Below are 16,871 nucleotides of genomic sequence, written 5' to 3' on the forward strand. Positions count from 1 at the left end.
TGTAATCACAGCTACTTGGGAGGCTGAGGCAGGAGAATCACTTGAACCTGGGAGGCAGAGGTTGCAGTGAGCCTAGATGGGGCTACTGCACTCCAGCCTGGGCGACAGAGTGAGACGCTGTCCCAAAAAATTTTTAAAAATTAAAATACAGAAGCATTTCACAGAGGGACTATAGGTTATTAGTACTGTGCTACTATAGAAAAAAATATTTTTAGTATCCACCTAATGATCATTTTGATAATTCTAGAATTACCTGCATTGAGCATTTCTTCTTGATGTTAATGCTCTTTTTGTATTAAGAGTACAGACAGTACCTGAGTTGTTCATTAGGGTTGATTCACACTTTTGTTTGGTATGCAATTTGAGCTAAAAGTAATGATCACAGGTGCTTTCAAGCTTCATGCAGTAATTAAAAGAAAATTGCTTAATCTTTTTTTCTCCTTTAATAATAATTTCTTATATAAAAAGTAGAAGGAGGAATATTTAATGCTTAAATTGTTATTATGGAACTTGAGTAATTTACTTTGGAGTACAGTAAAATATTTGAACTTAACTCTTTATTAATTTAAATCCCAGCCACTGTAACAATTCCTTAAAAACACAGCATAAGGCCGGGCGCGGTGGCTCAAGCCTGTAATCCCAGCACTTTGGGAGGCCGAGGCGGGCGGATCATAAGGTCAGGAGATTGAGACCATCCTGGCTAACACCGTGAAACCCCGTCTCTACTAAAAAAATACAAAAAACTAGCCGGGCGTGGTGGTGGGCGCCTGTAGTCCCAGCTACTTGGGAGGCTGAGGCAGGAGAATGGCGTGAACCCGGGGGGCGGAGCTTGCAGTGAGCCGAGATTGCGCCACTGCACTCCAGCCTGGGGCACAGAGCAAGACTCCGTCTCAAAAAAAAAAACAAAACAAAAAAACACAGCATAATGGTTAAGTTCAGAAATATGTCTTACAGGGGCCGGGAGCCCTGACTCATGTCTGTAATCCTAGCTCTTTGGGAGGCCGAGTCGTGCAGATCACTTGAGGTCAGGAGTTCGAGACCAGCCTGGCCAAGATAGTGAAACCCAGTCTCTACTAAAAATACAAATAATTAGCTGGGTGTGGTGGCGCATGCTTGTAATCCCAGCTATTTGGAAGGCTGAGGCAGGAGAATCACTTGAATCCAGGAGGTGGAGGTTGCAGTGAGCCGAGATTGCACCATTGCATTCCAGCCTAGGCAAGAGTGAAACTCTGTCTCCAAAAAAAAAAGGAAAGGAAAAATAAACAAGTCTTGCAAACAATTTGCAGAACTTGACCTTTACAAACCACTGATAGTGTCATTGGTATCATCACTATTATGTCGCTTTCTCTTTCAATTCACAACATTTTTCTTTTCTGGATTAAGATTTAATCATTCTGTAATCCATATCATTTTATCTCACCTTTATCTCAGAAAAGGACCAAATACTAAAATTGGACTAAAGTTGGTAAGTGACAATGCCCAAGTATTAAGGTATAGGACAGACCGGACGCGGTGGCTCATGCCTGTAATCCCAGCACTTTGGGAGGCCGAGGCTGGCAGATCACGAGGTCAGCAGATTGAGACCATTCTGGCTAACACGGTGAAACCCCATCTCTATTAAAAAATACCAAAAAAAAAAAAAAAAATAGCCGGGCATGGTGGCGGGCGCCTGTACTCCCAGTTACTCGGGAGGCTGAGGCAGGAGAATGGCGTGAACCTGGGAGGTGGAGCTTGCAGTGAGCCAAGATCGCGCCACTGCACTCCAGCCTGGGTGACAGAGCGAGACTCCGTCTCACAAAAAAAAAAAAAAAAAAAAGTATAGGACAGTGCTCACTATAATCAGCATATTTACTACACGATAACCCATAAGATCATAAGACTTCCTCTAGTGTCCTGGCATACTTCAAGTAGTATTTTAAAAATTAAATTAAAGCTCAGCCCTCCAGAGAGTTAATTCAAAATCACGCATTGTTAGTTTTCTGCTAAAGAGAGTGGAAGTGTAACCCTGGGTTGATGATTTGAGGCTGGTAAAAGCATGGTTTTACTCTTTACATTTAAGAGTGAGTTTTATACTGAGGAATACGCCCCTCCCCAGTCACAGAATGGAACTATAACTCTCATACAACCGACTTCACAACTTCCTGAGCTCACAGATTTCTCCAGGAGGATCAGGTCAAATAGTTTGCTAGGCACCATACAAAAGGATCCACTGTTGGTGAAAGTATCTTAAAATATAACCCCAACTCAATAGAACAGTATCTTTATTTTCTTATTAAAAAAAAGGTCAGTATATTTGTTTACATCAATGTTTCTGCATAACTAAATTAGATTCTAAATTGAGCAGAATCAAAAATTGCCAAGAGTTGCAAGAAAAATAAAAATCTAATATTGGCAGAAGATATCCTTAAAAAGAGCCAGTTTAGCCATTTATATATATAATACAAGGGTTAGAGGAGTACCAGGATCCCAGACGCCTTCCATTGGCAGAAACTGTCTTTATGGTCCACTTTCCTAAAAGAGGAATGTTTGCGATCAGAGGAATTGGCAGAATCATAGACTATTTATTTATATGTTTATTTATTTGTTTGTTTATTTTGAGATGGAGTCTTGCTTTGTCACCCAGGCTGGAGTACAGTGGCACCATCTCGTCTCAGTACAACCTCTGCCTCCCAGCTTCAAATGATTCTCCTGCCTCAACCTCCAAGTAACTGGGATTACAGGCTCACACCACCACACCCAGTTAACTTTTGTCTTTTAGTAGAGACAGGGTTTCACCATGTTGGCCAGGCTGGTCTCAAACTCCTGACCTCAAGTGATCCTCTCACCTCGGCCTCCCAAAATGCTGGGATCACAGGCGTGAGCCACTGCGCCCGGCCAAATACATATATATTTTTTATTTTTGGTGTATATATTAAATAAATGACACAAGTTATGCTTATAAACTGCATGTTAGAGTTATAATGTGTTTAGGAAATGAACTCCATAGTCAATTTCCAAATTTAAGGAGTTCTTTGTACTGGAAATGGTAATAAATATAATTGAAATTATAATAAACTTTAAAAATGATGTACTTTTGTTTTAATTGAATTGTAAGATCTTGATGTATTTTGATTTTTGGAAGACATTTTACAGTCTCACATGATGTTCTCACGAACTAGATGGAAAAATAAAAATGTGGACTTGATAATGGCAGTTGGAGAGTGCTAACAGTAATGAACTAATGTCAAGGTGAAAGCAGGTCTCTGAAGTACTCCACGGGATTCTGCTTGTGACCCTATGGGTTTCAAATACTTTTTTTTTTTTTGAGATGGAGTCTCGCTTTGTCGCCCAGGCTGAAGTGCAGTGGCACGATCTTGGCTCACTGCCATCTCCATCTCCCCCCAGGTTCAAGTGATTCTCCTGCCTCAGCCTCACAAGTAGTTGGGATTACAGGCTTACCACAATGCCCACCTAATTTTTGTATTTTTAGTAGAGACAGGGTTTTGCCATGTTGGTCAGGCTCGTCTTGAACTCCTGACCTCCAGTGATCCGCCCACCACGACCTCCTAAATACTTCTTCGACTAGTAAGTTGAAAAGCTAAGACTAGAGTGTTGCTAATAAGAAGGATAGAAAGAAAGGCATATTACCAATGGCACACATAAGTGTGTGGAATGAACTTCTAAGAATGGTGACAGAAATCATGAGTTCCAAATGAGTAGAACCTTGCAAATACTAGAAACACCCAAGCAGACTTTTACAATTCTGTTCTGACCAAAAATGACTCTACTGAGAGGAGTGAGAAGGAACCATGAGAAAGTGACACTGATGATCTAAATCATCATCTACCATAGCACATCCATAGATAATGTGTGAAATATGTAAATTAAGCAACAGCAATTTATCTAGAGTCATAACAATGGTAATTATCAAAACAGTTGAACTGCTCTTCAGAACCATTTTAATTTTAATTTTTTTTTTTTTTTTTTTTTTTTTTGAGAAGGAGCCTCTCTCTGTTGCCCAGGCTGGAGTGCCGTGGCATGATCTCGGCTCACTGCAACCTTTGCCTCCCAGGTTCAAGGGATTATCCTGCCTCAGCCTCCCGAGTAGCTGGGACTATGGCCCCCACTACCACGTCCAGTTAATTTTTGTATTTTTAGTAGAGACGAGGTTTCACCATTTTAGCCAGGATGGTCTTGATCTCTTGGCCTCATGATCTGCCCGCCTCGGTTCCCAAAGTGCTGGGATTACAGGTGTGAGCCACTGCGCCCAGCCAGAATTTTAACTTTTAATACACGTGCATTGATTAATTTGACAAAAATATTTTAAAAGTTAAATTTAGATATTAACCCTCTCCTCTCAAAACAATTATTTTTAAAGCAAAAACCAGAAGTCCTTTTCTACTAAAAAAGGACCAGTAATTTGGAAAATGTGAAATTCCAGGTGTGGGGAAGAAATGTACAAGATGATCTTAAAATATCTTATCATACCCGATAGGAAGGATGGTGTCAGGAAATTAGGGTCATGACCAAGGGATGGAGGAGCCAACTCAAATAGGCTCCCACCGGCTAAAGCTGGAACGATCAAGCACCAAAATGAATAATGATGGTAATGGACTGAAATATCTAAAATCTATTTAAATTCATTTGTTCATAATGATACCTAGAAACAACACTCATTCATCACTTCAGGGGACATTAAAGAACCAACTCACATTATTTTGAAAACTGATAAAGGGAGTCAAGTATTTATCTGCCTATTCTGCACAATAGAGTATAGGTGACATTTTTCTTTATAGAATTATTTCAGCTAATAAATGAAGAAGGAATGACAGAATTATAATGTCTTCATTGCCACCCCTAATGAATCAGTGGATCCGAGATAGGAGGTGGGACTCGATTCCAGAGGTAAAGCTTGGACACTGGACCGAATTGAGTACTAGCTAAAACAGGGATGAGGTGGAAGCAACTTTCCATAAGACACACCTACCAATGTGCCATGTCAGTTTACCATTGCCATGGCAACACCCTGGCGTTACTGCCCTTTTCCATGGCAATGAGCTGACAACCCAGAAATTACTACCCTTTTCCTGGAAATTTCTGCATAAACCACCCCTTAATCTATATGTAATTAAAAGTAGGTATGAAGGCCAGGGGCAGTGGCTCATGGCTGTAATTCCAGCACTTTGGAAGGCTGAGGTGGGTGGATTGCTTGAGGTCAGGAGTTTGAGACCAGCCTGGCCAACATGGTGAAATTCTATCTCTATCAAAAATACAAAAATTAGCTGGGTGTGGTGGTGGGCAACTGTAATCCCAGCTACTTGAGAGGCTGAGGAAGGACAATCACTTGAACCCAGGAGGCAGAGGTTGCAGTGAGCCAAGATGGCACCACTGCACTCCAGCCTGGGTGACAGAGTGAGGCTCTGTCTCAAAAACAAAACAAAAAAAAAAAACAAAAACAACAAAAAAAGTAGGTATGAATATGACTGCAGAGCTGCCCTGCACTGCTACTCAGCACACTGCCTGAGGGATAGCCCTGCTCTTCAGGAGCAGTTACAAAGCTGTAACACTGCTGAAGCTCTTAACACTGCTGCTTCAATGAAGCTGTTTTCTTCCACCCTACCACCAGCTCACCCTTGAATTCTTTCCTGAGCAAAGCCAAGAACCCTCACAGGCTAAGCCCCACTGTAGGGCTTGTCTGCCCTACATCAGACCTAAGCAAGCTCATCAGTGGCTTCTAGTTTCACAAAGCAGAGACAATAAATTATGCACCTCCTGATGGAAAACGTAGTACTTTCTATGAGACAGTCTTGTCAAATAAGTTACATTAAGTTTGATCAACCCTCTAAGTCTGCCTACCAATTTACAGAAAATGGTGTTGCAATCAGCAAAATAATGACTAAGAGTAACTCTACAGGACAAATAAATTAATTGATGCATGCATATGTTCATTGCAGCACTATTTCACAATAGCAAAGACATAACATCAACCTAAATGCTTATCAGTGATAGAATGGATAAAGAAAATGTAGTACATATATACCATGGAATACTAGAGATCATACCCTTTGCAGGGACTTGGATAGAATTAGAAGCCATTATCCTCAGCAAACTAAAGCAGGAACAGAAAACCAAATACCACATGTTCTTACTCATAAGTGGGAGCTGAATGATGATGTTGCAGGACTTTTCCCTAGTTCAGCTAAAGACGGAGTTCTTTGTCCCACAGCCATGAAAATCCAGGCTCACAGACAATTTGAATGCTGAATAAGACAGGGCTTTATTGGGTGAAAAAGGAAGAAAAGAAGGAAACAGGGACCCTTGCAAGGCCAGAGTCCCTGCTAGAGTGCTTCCCACCGGCAGTTCCACCCCAGTGTGCAGGCTGGTTGGTGTTTTTCCAGGGACCCTCTCCTACCAGCTGTCTCAGTGAAAACACATGGACACGTGGGAGGGAACACCACACACACTGGGGCCTGTCAGAGGGTGGGTTGTGGAGGGAGAAAGAGCATCAGGAAGAATAGCTAATGGATGCCAGGCTTAATACCTAGGTGATGGGATGATCTGTGCAGCAAACCACCATGGCAGACATTTACCTATGTACCAAACCTGCACATCCTGCACATGTGCCCCTCAACTTAAAATAAAAATGGAAGAAAAAAAAAACTTAAAGATCAAAAAAGACTTAAGAGGCAGGGCATGGTGGCTGACACCTGTAAGTTCAACATTTTGGGAGGCCAAGGCGGGAAGATCACTTGCACCCAGGAATTGAAGACTAGCCTGGGCAACGTAATGGGACCCTGTCTCTATTTTTTTTATATATATATTTTTTAAAAGAGTTTTTTAAAGGCAAGAAATATGCCACTCAGTTGCAATGTGTTCATCACATTTGGATACCAATTCAAATAAACAAACTTAAAAAAAAAAAAAGAAAAAAACAAACTTACAAGGCAATTGGGCAAATGTAGATACTGACTGATGATGTTAAGGAATTACTATTAATGCTTTTAGGTGGATATGGTATTATAGTTACGTTATTTTAGAAGATTTTCTTTTATAGGTACATATTAAAATATTTACAGATGAAATATATGTTATCTTAAGATTTGCTTCAAAATAAACTGGATGGCTGGCTGGGGGAAATCAGTGTGGGTATAAATAGACTTGACTATCAGTTGATAATGGATACTTAAATTGGCTGATAGATACCATGGGGTTGATTATATTACTTATTTTATTTTATTTTATTTTTATTTTGTTTTATTTTGAGACAGAGTCTTACTCTGTTGCCAGGTTGGAGCGCAGTGGCACAATCTCAGCTCATTGCAACCTCCGTCTCCCGGGTTCAAGCAATTCCCCTGCCTCAGCCTCCCGAGTAGCTGGGACTACAGGCACCTGCCACCACACTTGGCTAATGTTTTGTATTTTAGTAGAGCCAGGGTTTCACCATGTTGGCCGGGATGGTCTCTGTCTCCTGGAATGATCTGCCCACCTCGGCCTCCCAAAGTGCTGGGATTATAGGCGTGAGCCACTGCACCTGGACTACTTTCATATATTTGAAATATTCTATTACAAAAAGGAAAAGTAGGCCAGGCATGGTGGCTCACACCTATAATCCCAGCACTGTGGGCAGTCGAGCAGGGGCAGATCACTTGAGGTCAGAAGTTTGAAACCAGCCTGGCCAACATGGTGAAAACCCATCTCTATCAAAAAAAAAAATTAGCCGAGCATGGTGGCATGCACCTGTCTGAGAGGCTGTGGTGGGAGAATCCTTTGGAACTAAGAGGCAGAGGTTGCAGTGAGCTGAGATGGGACCACTGCACTCCAGACTGGGTGATAGAGTGAGACCCTATCAAAAGAAAGGAAAGAAGGAAGAAAGAAAAGAAAGGAAGGAAGGAAGGAAGGAAGGAAGGAAGGAAGGAAGGAAGGAAGGAAGGAAGGAAGGAAGGAAGGAGAAAGAAAAGAAAGAAAGAAAGAAGGAAAGAAAGAAAGAAAGAAAGAAAGAAAGAAAGAAAGAAAGAAAGAAAGAAAGAAAGAAAGAGGAGAAAGAAAGAAAAGAAAGGGGAAGGAAGGAAGGAAGGAAGGGGAAGGGAAGGGGAAAGGAAGGGAAGGGAAGAAAAAATAGATGGAATAGGGCAAGACCTGTACATTAGTGAGAGGGAGTGGGATATTTCTATACTTGTCTGGTTTTTGTTGAGAATTGTAGTAACTTTCCCTGCCCCCAAAACGGCAACAGAAAGATTTCTAGTGTCACATGCTGTGGCAGAACATTAACACATATCATGAAAACATGGAGTCCATCTTTTCTCCCTTTGTATCGATGAGCTTGTAACTACAACCAATAAAGATTAATGAAAGTAATATTACACCATTTCCAAGGCTAAATCACACACACACACGAAAGATATAGGTCTGGCTCTCTCAGTGTGCTCGCCACCATGAAGAGAGCACACAACATGGAGAGGCCACATGTAGGTATTCTGCCCATTAGTTGCAGCTGAGGTCTCAGCCAACAGCTGGCATCAACTGCCTGACATGCGAGTGAGCAAGTCTTCAGATGATTCCAGTCCCCAGCCTTGGAGTTTTACAACTAAGGCCCCGGTATCATGGATGAGACACAAGCTATCTCCATTGTATCCTGTCCAAATTCTTGATCCACAGAATCTTGGAGCATAATAAATGGATTTTATATGACACTAAGTTTTGGGGTAATTTGTTCCACAGCCAAAGTAACTGTAACAAGGGTACTTATATTCAGAATTGAAAAGGTAGAATGCACTTTTCTCAGCAAGCACAGATGAAGTTTTTCAGCGATTCCTAGGGATTTGGCATTTTCTCCTGCCTTCAGTTGCATAGCTCAGCTGTGACAGCTAATCCTTTTGCATATAATTTAGTAATAAAGTTTAATCTGCTTTGGCACATCTTTGTTTCTTTAGGACCTTGACTGTTGCTTTGAAGGGAAATAGGAAGTTGTGGTCCTTCTTCTTACAAATGAATATTTGCTTCATCAATATGAAATCTACACTCTACTGCTCTGTTCTACGCCTTCCAAAGCACCTAAAAGTCTTCTGTTTTAATGCCAAATCTCAACATAATCTTTTTGAACGTTGCATATATCAATTAAACTTGACACATGTAGGACCAATAATGCACATAACTTAACTGAAGTTATGAAAGTATGAACAGCTGTGACAGAAAATCCAGGCAGACAAAAAAAGTATTCCCTCACTACATCTACATGCAAAATTAAGACTACAGAGAAAAGCATTCTAAACAAAATTTTTAAAAATTTGCAAAAAAAAAAAAAATTTTTTTTAATCATTCCACAAAGAAAAATCTCAATTTATTTGAGAAATGGTAGCTTTGACTAGAAGCAATGAACTACAAAATGATGACCAAAAGATAGCTTAGTCACACTTTTTATAAAATTACAAGTCTCCTAATTAATAGCAAAATTGAAATTGAACTGACATATTAAGCACTTATCATGATGATAATACTACATAGTAAAAATTATGGAATAGGGCTAATGCCAGATGCAGAGGAAAATATACAACTTTACGTGTTTTTAATAAACAAGAAATGGCCGGGCACAGTGGCTCACGCTTGTAATCCCAGCACTTTGGGAGGCCAAGGCGGGCAGATCACGATGTCAGGAGATCGAGACTATCCTGGCTAACACAGTGAAACTCCATCTCTACTAAAAATACAAAAAATTAGCCAGGCATGGTGGCGGGCACCTGTAGTCCCAGCTACTCGGGAGGCCGAGGCAGGAAAATGGCATGAACCCAGGAGGCAAAGCTTGCAGTGAGCCAAGATCGCGCCACTGCACTCCAGCCTGGGCGACAGAGCAAGACTCTGACTCAAAAACAAAAACAAAAACAAAAAAAAAAAAAAAGGAAAAAAAATTAACTCTAGCAAAATAAACATAGGACAAAAGGATTAGTAAACATAGAAACAGAAATCAATGTAATGAATTAGAGAACAAAGTCATTTATTTCATAAACAAAAACGAGATAATTCTTTAATTCTTTAAAATGCCCCCAATAATGGGGACAAAACTCTAGCTGCTACTCACACAATAGGTGCATTTGGTTGTTGCCAGGTGAGCCTCCAATGCCCATAACCAAGGAGGATTTAACAAGGGGATTTTATTGCTTGCAACAAGTAAGGAGGACACCAAAGGTAGTGCCCCAAAGCAGTGCCCCCACAAACAGGCGTGAAAACCGAGCATGTCTTGGGCTGGTCAGCTGAATCACTGTGTGTAGAGAGGGAGTCCTGGCCGCACAGGCGCAGTGGCAGATTATGTTTCTACATATGTCACATGTATAAAAAATAGAGAATAAGCTCCTCCCTGGGCCAGGTTTTTAAAATGATAACAATGAGAGTTCGCCAAAGTTCATCTCCTACTCAACCATCTCTGGATCCAACTGTTTTCTGTTTTTCTGAGGCTGAGCTTCTTCCAGGAACTTTTTGAAACAACTCAAAGTGCAACAGTTGCGAGTGGGCACTTTTTCAGTGTGTACTGGAAAACCCAGGGCCCCTGAGTTACATACCAGTCTATCACAATTTTTAAAAAATAACCAATGGGTAACATTGAGAATTTAAAAATAAAACCACAGATTGAAAGAAATGTAAGCAATTATGAGACAGTGCTATATTCAACTTTATGTGAATATATTAAAATCTAGATGAAATAAAGACATTTTCCAGAAAATATAAATCAGCTCCTCCTGTAGGGTATTACAGGTCACACTCATATCAATGTGGTAGGAGCCTTGACTAGACCTATAACTATGGAACAAATTGAAAATGTCAAAGATAAGCCTCTCCAAAGACACTACACTCAGATGGTTTTACTAGGAAATTCTATACAATAAAACCATCATAAATTTTTTTCTATTATGTAAATTATTTTTAAAAAAGAAGATCTTTAAATATCATTCTAAAATGTCTTAATAAGAATCCAGAAGAATAAAACAGGCAGATATCATTTATAAACACCAATATAAGGTTTCTAAATAAAATTTTAGCAAATTGAAAAGCATGAAATTTAATCAAGTAGGATTTTTAACCAGAAATATTAAGATAATTCAACATTAAGAATACATTTTTATAGCTTAATCTCAATAAAATAGCACCATATCACTTTCTACCTACTTATCCTGCTTCAGTTTTCTTCATGGTACTTGCTGTGATTTGAGTGTTTGTGTCCTCTCCAAAATTCATGTTGAAACTTAATGCCCAATATAACATTATTAATAGGTGAGGCCTTCAGGAGGTGATTAAGCCATGAGGGTGGTGCCCCCTGTATAGGACTAGGTGCCCTTATAAAAGGGCTTGAGGGACGAAGTTTGTTCCTTCTGCCCTTCCACCCTCTGCCAGGGAAGCACACAGGCTTTGACTTTCTTTTTGATTTCTGTAACTGCAGTGCAGAGGACAGTGCCTGGCACCATCTGCTTAGTAAATGCTGATTAAGTGAATTTTATTAATATGCTAAGAAGAAAAAATATAAATAATTGTAATACATGCTGAAAATAGAGTGATAAAATTCAACATTTGTTTCTGATTCTAAAAGTTAGTAAATGGAGAACATTTAATTGAAATTATTAGCAAAATGTATATATAATAGCAAACCACAACAGGCATCCATATTAAAATCAGAAACAAAAAAAAAAGAATACTTGCCATGACCACAATTCATTACATTGTTCTGGAAGTTTTACCCAATAAAATAAAAGGAAATGGGTTACATGAAAGAACTTACAAAATTATTATTTACAGATGATAATGTGTCAACTTAGTATACTCAAGAGAACATTTAAAAAACAATGGGTTAGAGTCACATGACATCTTTTTAAAAATAAATAAATAAATTTAAAAAATAAAAAACAGGCTGGGCACAGTGGCTCACGCCTGTAATCCCAGCACTTTGGGAGGCCGAGGCAGGCAGATCACCTGAGGTCAGGAGTTCGAGACCAGTTGGCCAACATGGTGAAACCCCATCTCTACTAAAAATACAAAAATTATCTGGGCATGGTGGCAGGTGCCTGTAATCCCAGATGCTAGGGAGGGTGAGGCAGGAGAATCACTTGAACCTGGGAGGTGGAGGTTGCAGTGAGCCGAGATCAGGCCATTGCACTCCAGCCTGGGTGACAAGAGCGAGACTCTGTCTCAAAATAAATAAATAAAAATAAAAATAAAAAACAATGGGAAGCCATTAAAAGGTACTAAACAGCGCCAAGGCGACACAAGCAGATTTGGCTCTACTCATATATGAAGAATGGAGAGGAGGAGAAAAGCCTGGATACTACTACAATTGTCCTCATGAGAATTGAGACTAACTCACAATAGCAGGTGCTGAAAGAAATGAATTGGAGAGATATTGTAGAGGTGAAATTCACTGGAAGTTGATGGTAAATTGGTTACTTGGGGTAAGACAGTAGGAGGTATCTCAGATACCTCCTGCGTGGGGTTATAAATATGAGAGTTCTGGGAAAGAGAGCCGGAGACTCATTATACAGAATGTAGACTTTTCTAATACTCCTGTTTTCAGCCTTGTTCTTCACCGATATTCTTTAATGTGTCTGTGTCTCAAAGTCTGAAGTCTCCTTGGTTTAATTTCTTCAGGGAATAAGCCTCCCATCTCCAGTGGGGTCAGGGGATGGGCTATCCGCCTGGCTGCACAGGACAGGGGTTAGGACTGCTCTTTTTATAGACTCCTAATCAATACCCATATATAGCCAGGCGTGGTGGTGGGCACTTGTAGTCCCAGCTACTCGGGAGGCTGAGGCAGGAGAATCACTTGAACCTTGGAGGCGGAGACTGCAGTGAGCCGAGATCATGCCACTGCGCTTCAGCCTGGGCGAGAGAGAGAGACTCCGTCTCAAAAAAAAAAAAGAAATTAATGCAAATTATGAAGCACACATTTAAGATATCCCTTATCCATACAGATAAGAATAAATATGAGATAAATTGATTAAATTGTGTTTTTTCTTTTGTGCTTTAGGCATTAGGATTTTTGTCTTCTTATGGAATAGGAATGGAATATGATCAAGCTAAGGTAAAGGTCATTCTGTTTTATTCTGGAACAAAATTGATTTCTTTAAAATGGACATTGAATAAAATCTACTCATTAATTAAAGGGGTTCACTCTAGTGTAGTAGTTGAAAGCACCAGCTTAATAGTCAAAGAAATGTAGTGTTCTTATGCTATAAGTTTCTTAAAGCCTCATAAGTCAACTTCTTCATTGAAGATAGATAGTATCTGCTTCATAGGGAAATTATGATGATTAAATGAAATATCTTATACAATGCCCTTATCACAGACTCCAGAGATTAGTAAACCCCTAATAAACGGCAGCCATCTTTACAAAGGAGAGTGAAATTTGAAATTTATTTCGGAGTACCTCAATGGGTCATTGTGGGACTAGGAATAAAAAAGGAATCGTGGTTTGAGTTTCAAATTTAAATGGCCAACCTGGTTTGGGGGGTTTTTTGTTTGTTTGTTTTTACTTTAGGCACTGATATATTACACCTTTGGAAGTGCTGGAGGAAGCATCATGTCCCAGATGATTTTGGTTTGTAAACAGAATATTCTCGGGACCAAATTTGTATGCCATAAATACAGCATTGTCTTGAATATTAAGATGCATCTGTTGGTGTTTTAGGGGTACAGATATTTGTCAGGAATCAATGTTCTACAGAATTGTGAAGTTGCCCTAAGTTATTACAAGAAAGTGGCAGATCATAGTAAGTAATCCACATAACTTATTTAAAAATAAACAGCTGCCAAGGAATTAGAAAAATGAATCAGTAACAGTTCAATTGACATAAACTTATGAAAATATCAAAAGTGTATGTTCTTAACATGTTGTAATACAATTCTTTTAATATAATACAGAGTTTCTGTTTCCTTAATAGCTACTTTCCAAATAATTTTAAAAGATTATACTCAGTTTTTATTTTCGTTAATATGTATCCCCAAACAATTCTGTTTTACTTGCTTTTGTGATGTTCTTTCCTTTGCTGAGGATTTGAATGTAACACCAATAAATATTAAGCAGTTACCATAAATATAACATTTAGAATATGGGATGACTGCCAAAAATTCCTAAAGGAATGAATGTAAGGTACATACATTGGAGGTATCTATCACCACATATGAGAACAATTCAAGCAACCATTAGTCTAAATGTAATCAGAATAACATCTAAACACACATCTTTGGCACTATGAGGATCTGAGAAAAGAAAGAAGGAGGAAAAAAAATAGTTTTGAATTTAAGATGCTATATATAACAAGATCATTTCATGTGCTTAGTGAAATTTGAATTACTATATATATTTCAAACTGCACACTTTGTTAGGTGTATTCAAGCATATTTATATTTATTTTCAGACTATCCATAGGAAGTAATTAAAGAGCAGTGATTATACCTGTATTATAGTCTTAGTCCCAGAAAAAAATTATGGATAGAGTGAGTTGTCTGCTCCTAAAATATCCCCTTTCCGTGAGTCTTTTTGGTCAAGATCTTCTGTAGAGTCTGATATAAGTTGATACAATACTTGCATAGGTTGCAAAGAAGAACTAGAGAACCCAATAAACAAAAATCTGCACTTTTTTTTTTTTTTTTTTTTTTGAGACAGCGTATCCCTCTGTCATCCATGTTGGAGCACAGTGGCTTGATCTCTGCTCACTGCAGCCTCCGCCTCCTGGGTTCAAGCAATTCTTATGCCTCAGCTTCCCAGGTATCTGGCATTACAGGCTTGCACCACCATACCTGGCTAATTTTTGTATTTTTAGTAGAGACAGGGTTTCACCATGTTGGCCAGGCTGGTCTCGAACTCCTAACCTCAAGTGATCTGCCCGCCTCTGCCTCCCAAAGGGCTGGGATTACAGACACGAGCAACCGTGCCTGGCCCAAAATCTGCAAATTTCTATTTTTCATGGATCTTCTGTCTCTATTAGTTGAACAGATTTCTGCACAATTTAAGAAAATAAGCTAACGGTGTTTTCTCTAAATTGACTGTTATCTCTTGCAGCCTCTGTTTTCTAGCTATTCTCTGGCTTGTTTTTATTCACAGTTGCTGACACATTTGAAAAAAGTGAAGGTGTTCCAGTGGAAAAAGTGAGACTAACAGAAAGACCTGAAAATCTGAGTTCTAACAGTGAGATTTTGGATTGGGACATATACCAATACTATAAATTTTTGGCAGAAAGAGGAGATGTTCAGATACAAGTAATGTATACAGATGAGATTGAGTTTTTAGAACATGAAAATTACAAGGGCCTTAATTCTTTCTGAGTCCTGGAGGGATGAACAACACCCTATCCTAAATAGGAAAGGGGAGAGACATGCCCTCCTTTCGCCCTACTCCTGTTTTGTTCCCTGCTACTTGCAGTTCCTGTAGCCCACTGGAGAACTAGTTGCCATAATAATAGCAATGTTTTTGCATTTATTCCTTAAAAATTAATTTTTTTTTTTTTTTTTGAGACGGAGTCTCGCTCTGTCACCCAGTCTGCAGTGCAGTGGCGCGATCTCCGCTCACTGCAAGCTCTGCCTCCCGGGTTTACGCCATTCTCCTGCCTCAGCCTCCCGAGTAGCTGGGACTACAGGCACTCACCACCGTGCCTGGCTAATTATTGTATTTTTAGTAGAGACGGGGTTTCACTGTGTTAGCCAGGATGGTCTAGATCTCCTGACCTCGTGATCTGCCCACCTCGGCCTCCCAGAGTGTTGGGATTACAGGTGTGAGCCACTGCGCCCGGCCCCAATGTTGGTTTTAATATGAATAAACTACAATCCAGAAAGGTTCTGTCTTTGGGAATGGGACAGTATTTGCACAATCTTTGAGGGTCAAGAGCTAAAGCCCCTAGGTTTACGTGCCTGGGTGATTCTGTACCCCAGCAGGCCGGCTTCCAGCCACTAAGGAAGCCATATGTCCAGCAGCAACCAATTACCCAATAAATGATATAGTCTGGAATGTTTCCCTGAATTTTTCAGGACATTTCAAATGCGTCCAACAATCAACATACTACCGTAGAATCACCACATAAATGTTTTATTTATTTAAAGTAATACTGCTGCTAAAATCATTTCCAAACTCATCGTTCCTAGGTCTCTCTTGGACAATTACATCTAATTGGGAGGAAAGGTCTGGATCAGGATTACCACGTAAGTCAATCTCAAGATCCAGTCACATGGGGTGGGGAAGGTAATAGTGAGGGAGGCTGGCAGGGAAGTGAAAGCGGACAGAAGGAGAGGTGGAAGAGTTGCTCAGAAAGCCCACTGATGCTTTCTTGGTCAACTATGCTTCCCAGCTTCTTAGGAAGAACTAAGTTCTCCAGAGGGAGCACTTGCCCACCTGCCTTCAAGAACAAAGGGGAAGGGACTTCTGAGGAGCAATCGAGGCAGGGGAGTATCCATGTTCCAGCAGAACCTAGTCTCTGCCCACTCACACACACTTTGGGCCAGGATTAGGAGAGAGAATATCCACACCTGCCAGCCTGAACCCAAGGCCAGCCGCAGAGTCCACCTGGGGATCACTGCTAAGGAGCCTGAGAAGCAACTTCACCTCCATTTGGCTAAATCAGAAGACAGACTGCTTTTAATATAATTAAAAATATATTAAACATCCTTATACATTTGCAAAGCTCCTTTCAATCATTTTGCTTAACCTTACCTTATCTCAGTGAGGTTAAAAGGTTAATTAACCGGCCAGGCACAGTGACTCACGCCTGTAATCCCAGCACTTTGGGAGGCTGAGGCGGGTGGATTACGAGGTCAGGAGAATTGAGTCCATCCTGGCAAACATGGTGAAACCTGTCTCTACTAAAATTACAAAAAATTAGCCGGGTGTGGTGGCACATGCCTGTAAACCCAGCTACTCGAGAGGC

At 40.1% G+C, this 16,871-nt stretch overlaps 1 protein-coding gene across 6 annotated transcripts in view; it reads left to right on the forward strand.

Annotated features, from left to right (window-relative positions):
• The window catches only part of SEL1L2 (SEL1L2 adaptor subunit of ERAD E3 ligase), a 106,585-nt gene that overhangs the window by 54,511 nt on the left and 35,203 nt on the right, over window positions 1-16,871 (forward strand). For 5 of the 6 annotated variants that reach the window (XM_031656108.1, XM_031656109.1, XM_031656112.1 and 2 more), the window contains exons 5-9: window positions 12,983-13,036; window positions 13,493-13,552; window positions 13,643-13,724; window positions 15,059-15,213; window positions 16,093-16,149. In XM_031656108.1, the coding sequence (XP_031511968.1) occupies window positions 12,983-13,036; window positions 13,493-13,552; window positions 13,643-13,724; window positions 15,059-15,213; window positions 16,093-16,149 (408 nt within the window). The remainder of the gene's footprint in view (window positions 1-12,982; window positions 13,037-13,492; window positions 13,553-13,642; window positions 13,725-15,058; window positions 15,214-16,092; window positions 16,150-16,871) is intronic. The other variant, XM_031656110.1, reaches the window with a different exon arrangement.

This window comes from Papio anubis, chromosome 16 (genome assembly GCF_008728515.1).
Source record: "Papio anubis isolate 15944 chromosome 16, Panubis1.0, whole genome shotgun sequence".
Classification (NCBI taxonomy): domain Eukaryota; kingdom Metazoa; phylum Chordata; class Mammalia; order Primates; family Cercopithecidae; genus Papio; species Papio anubis.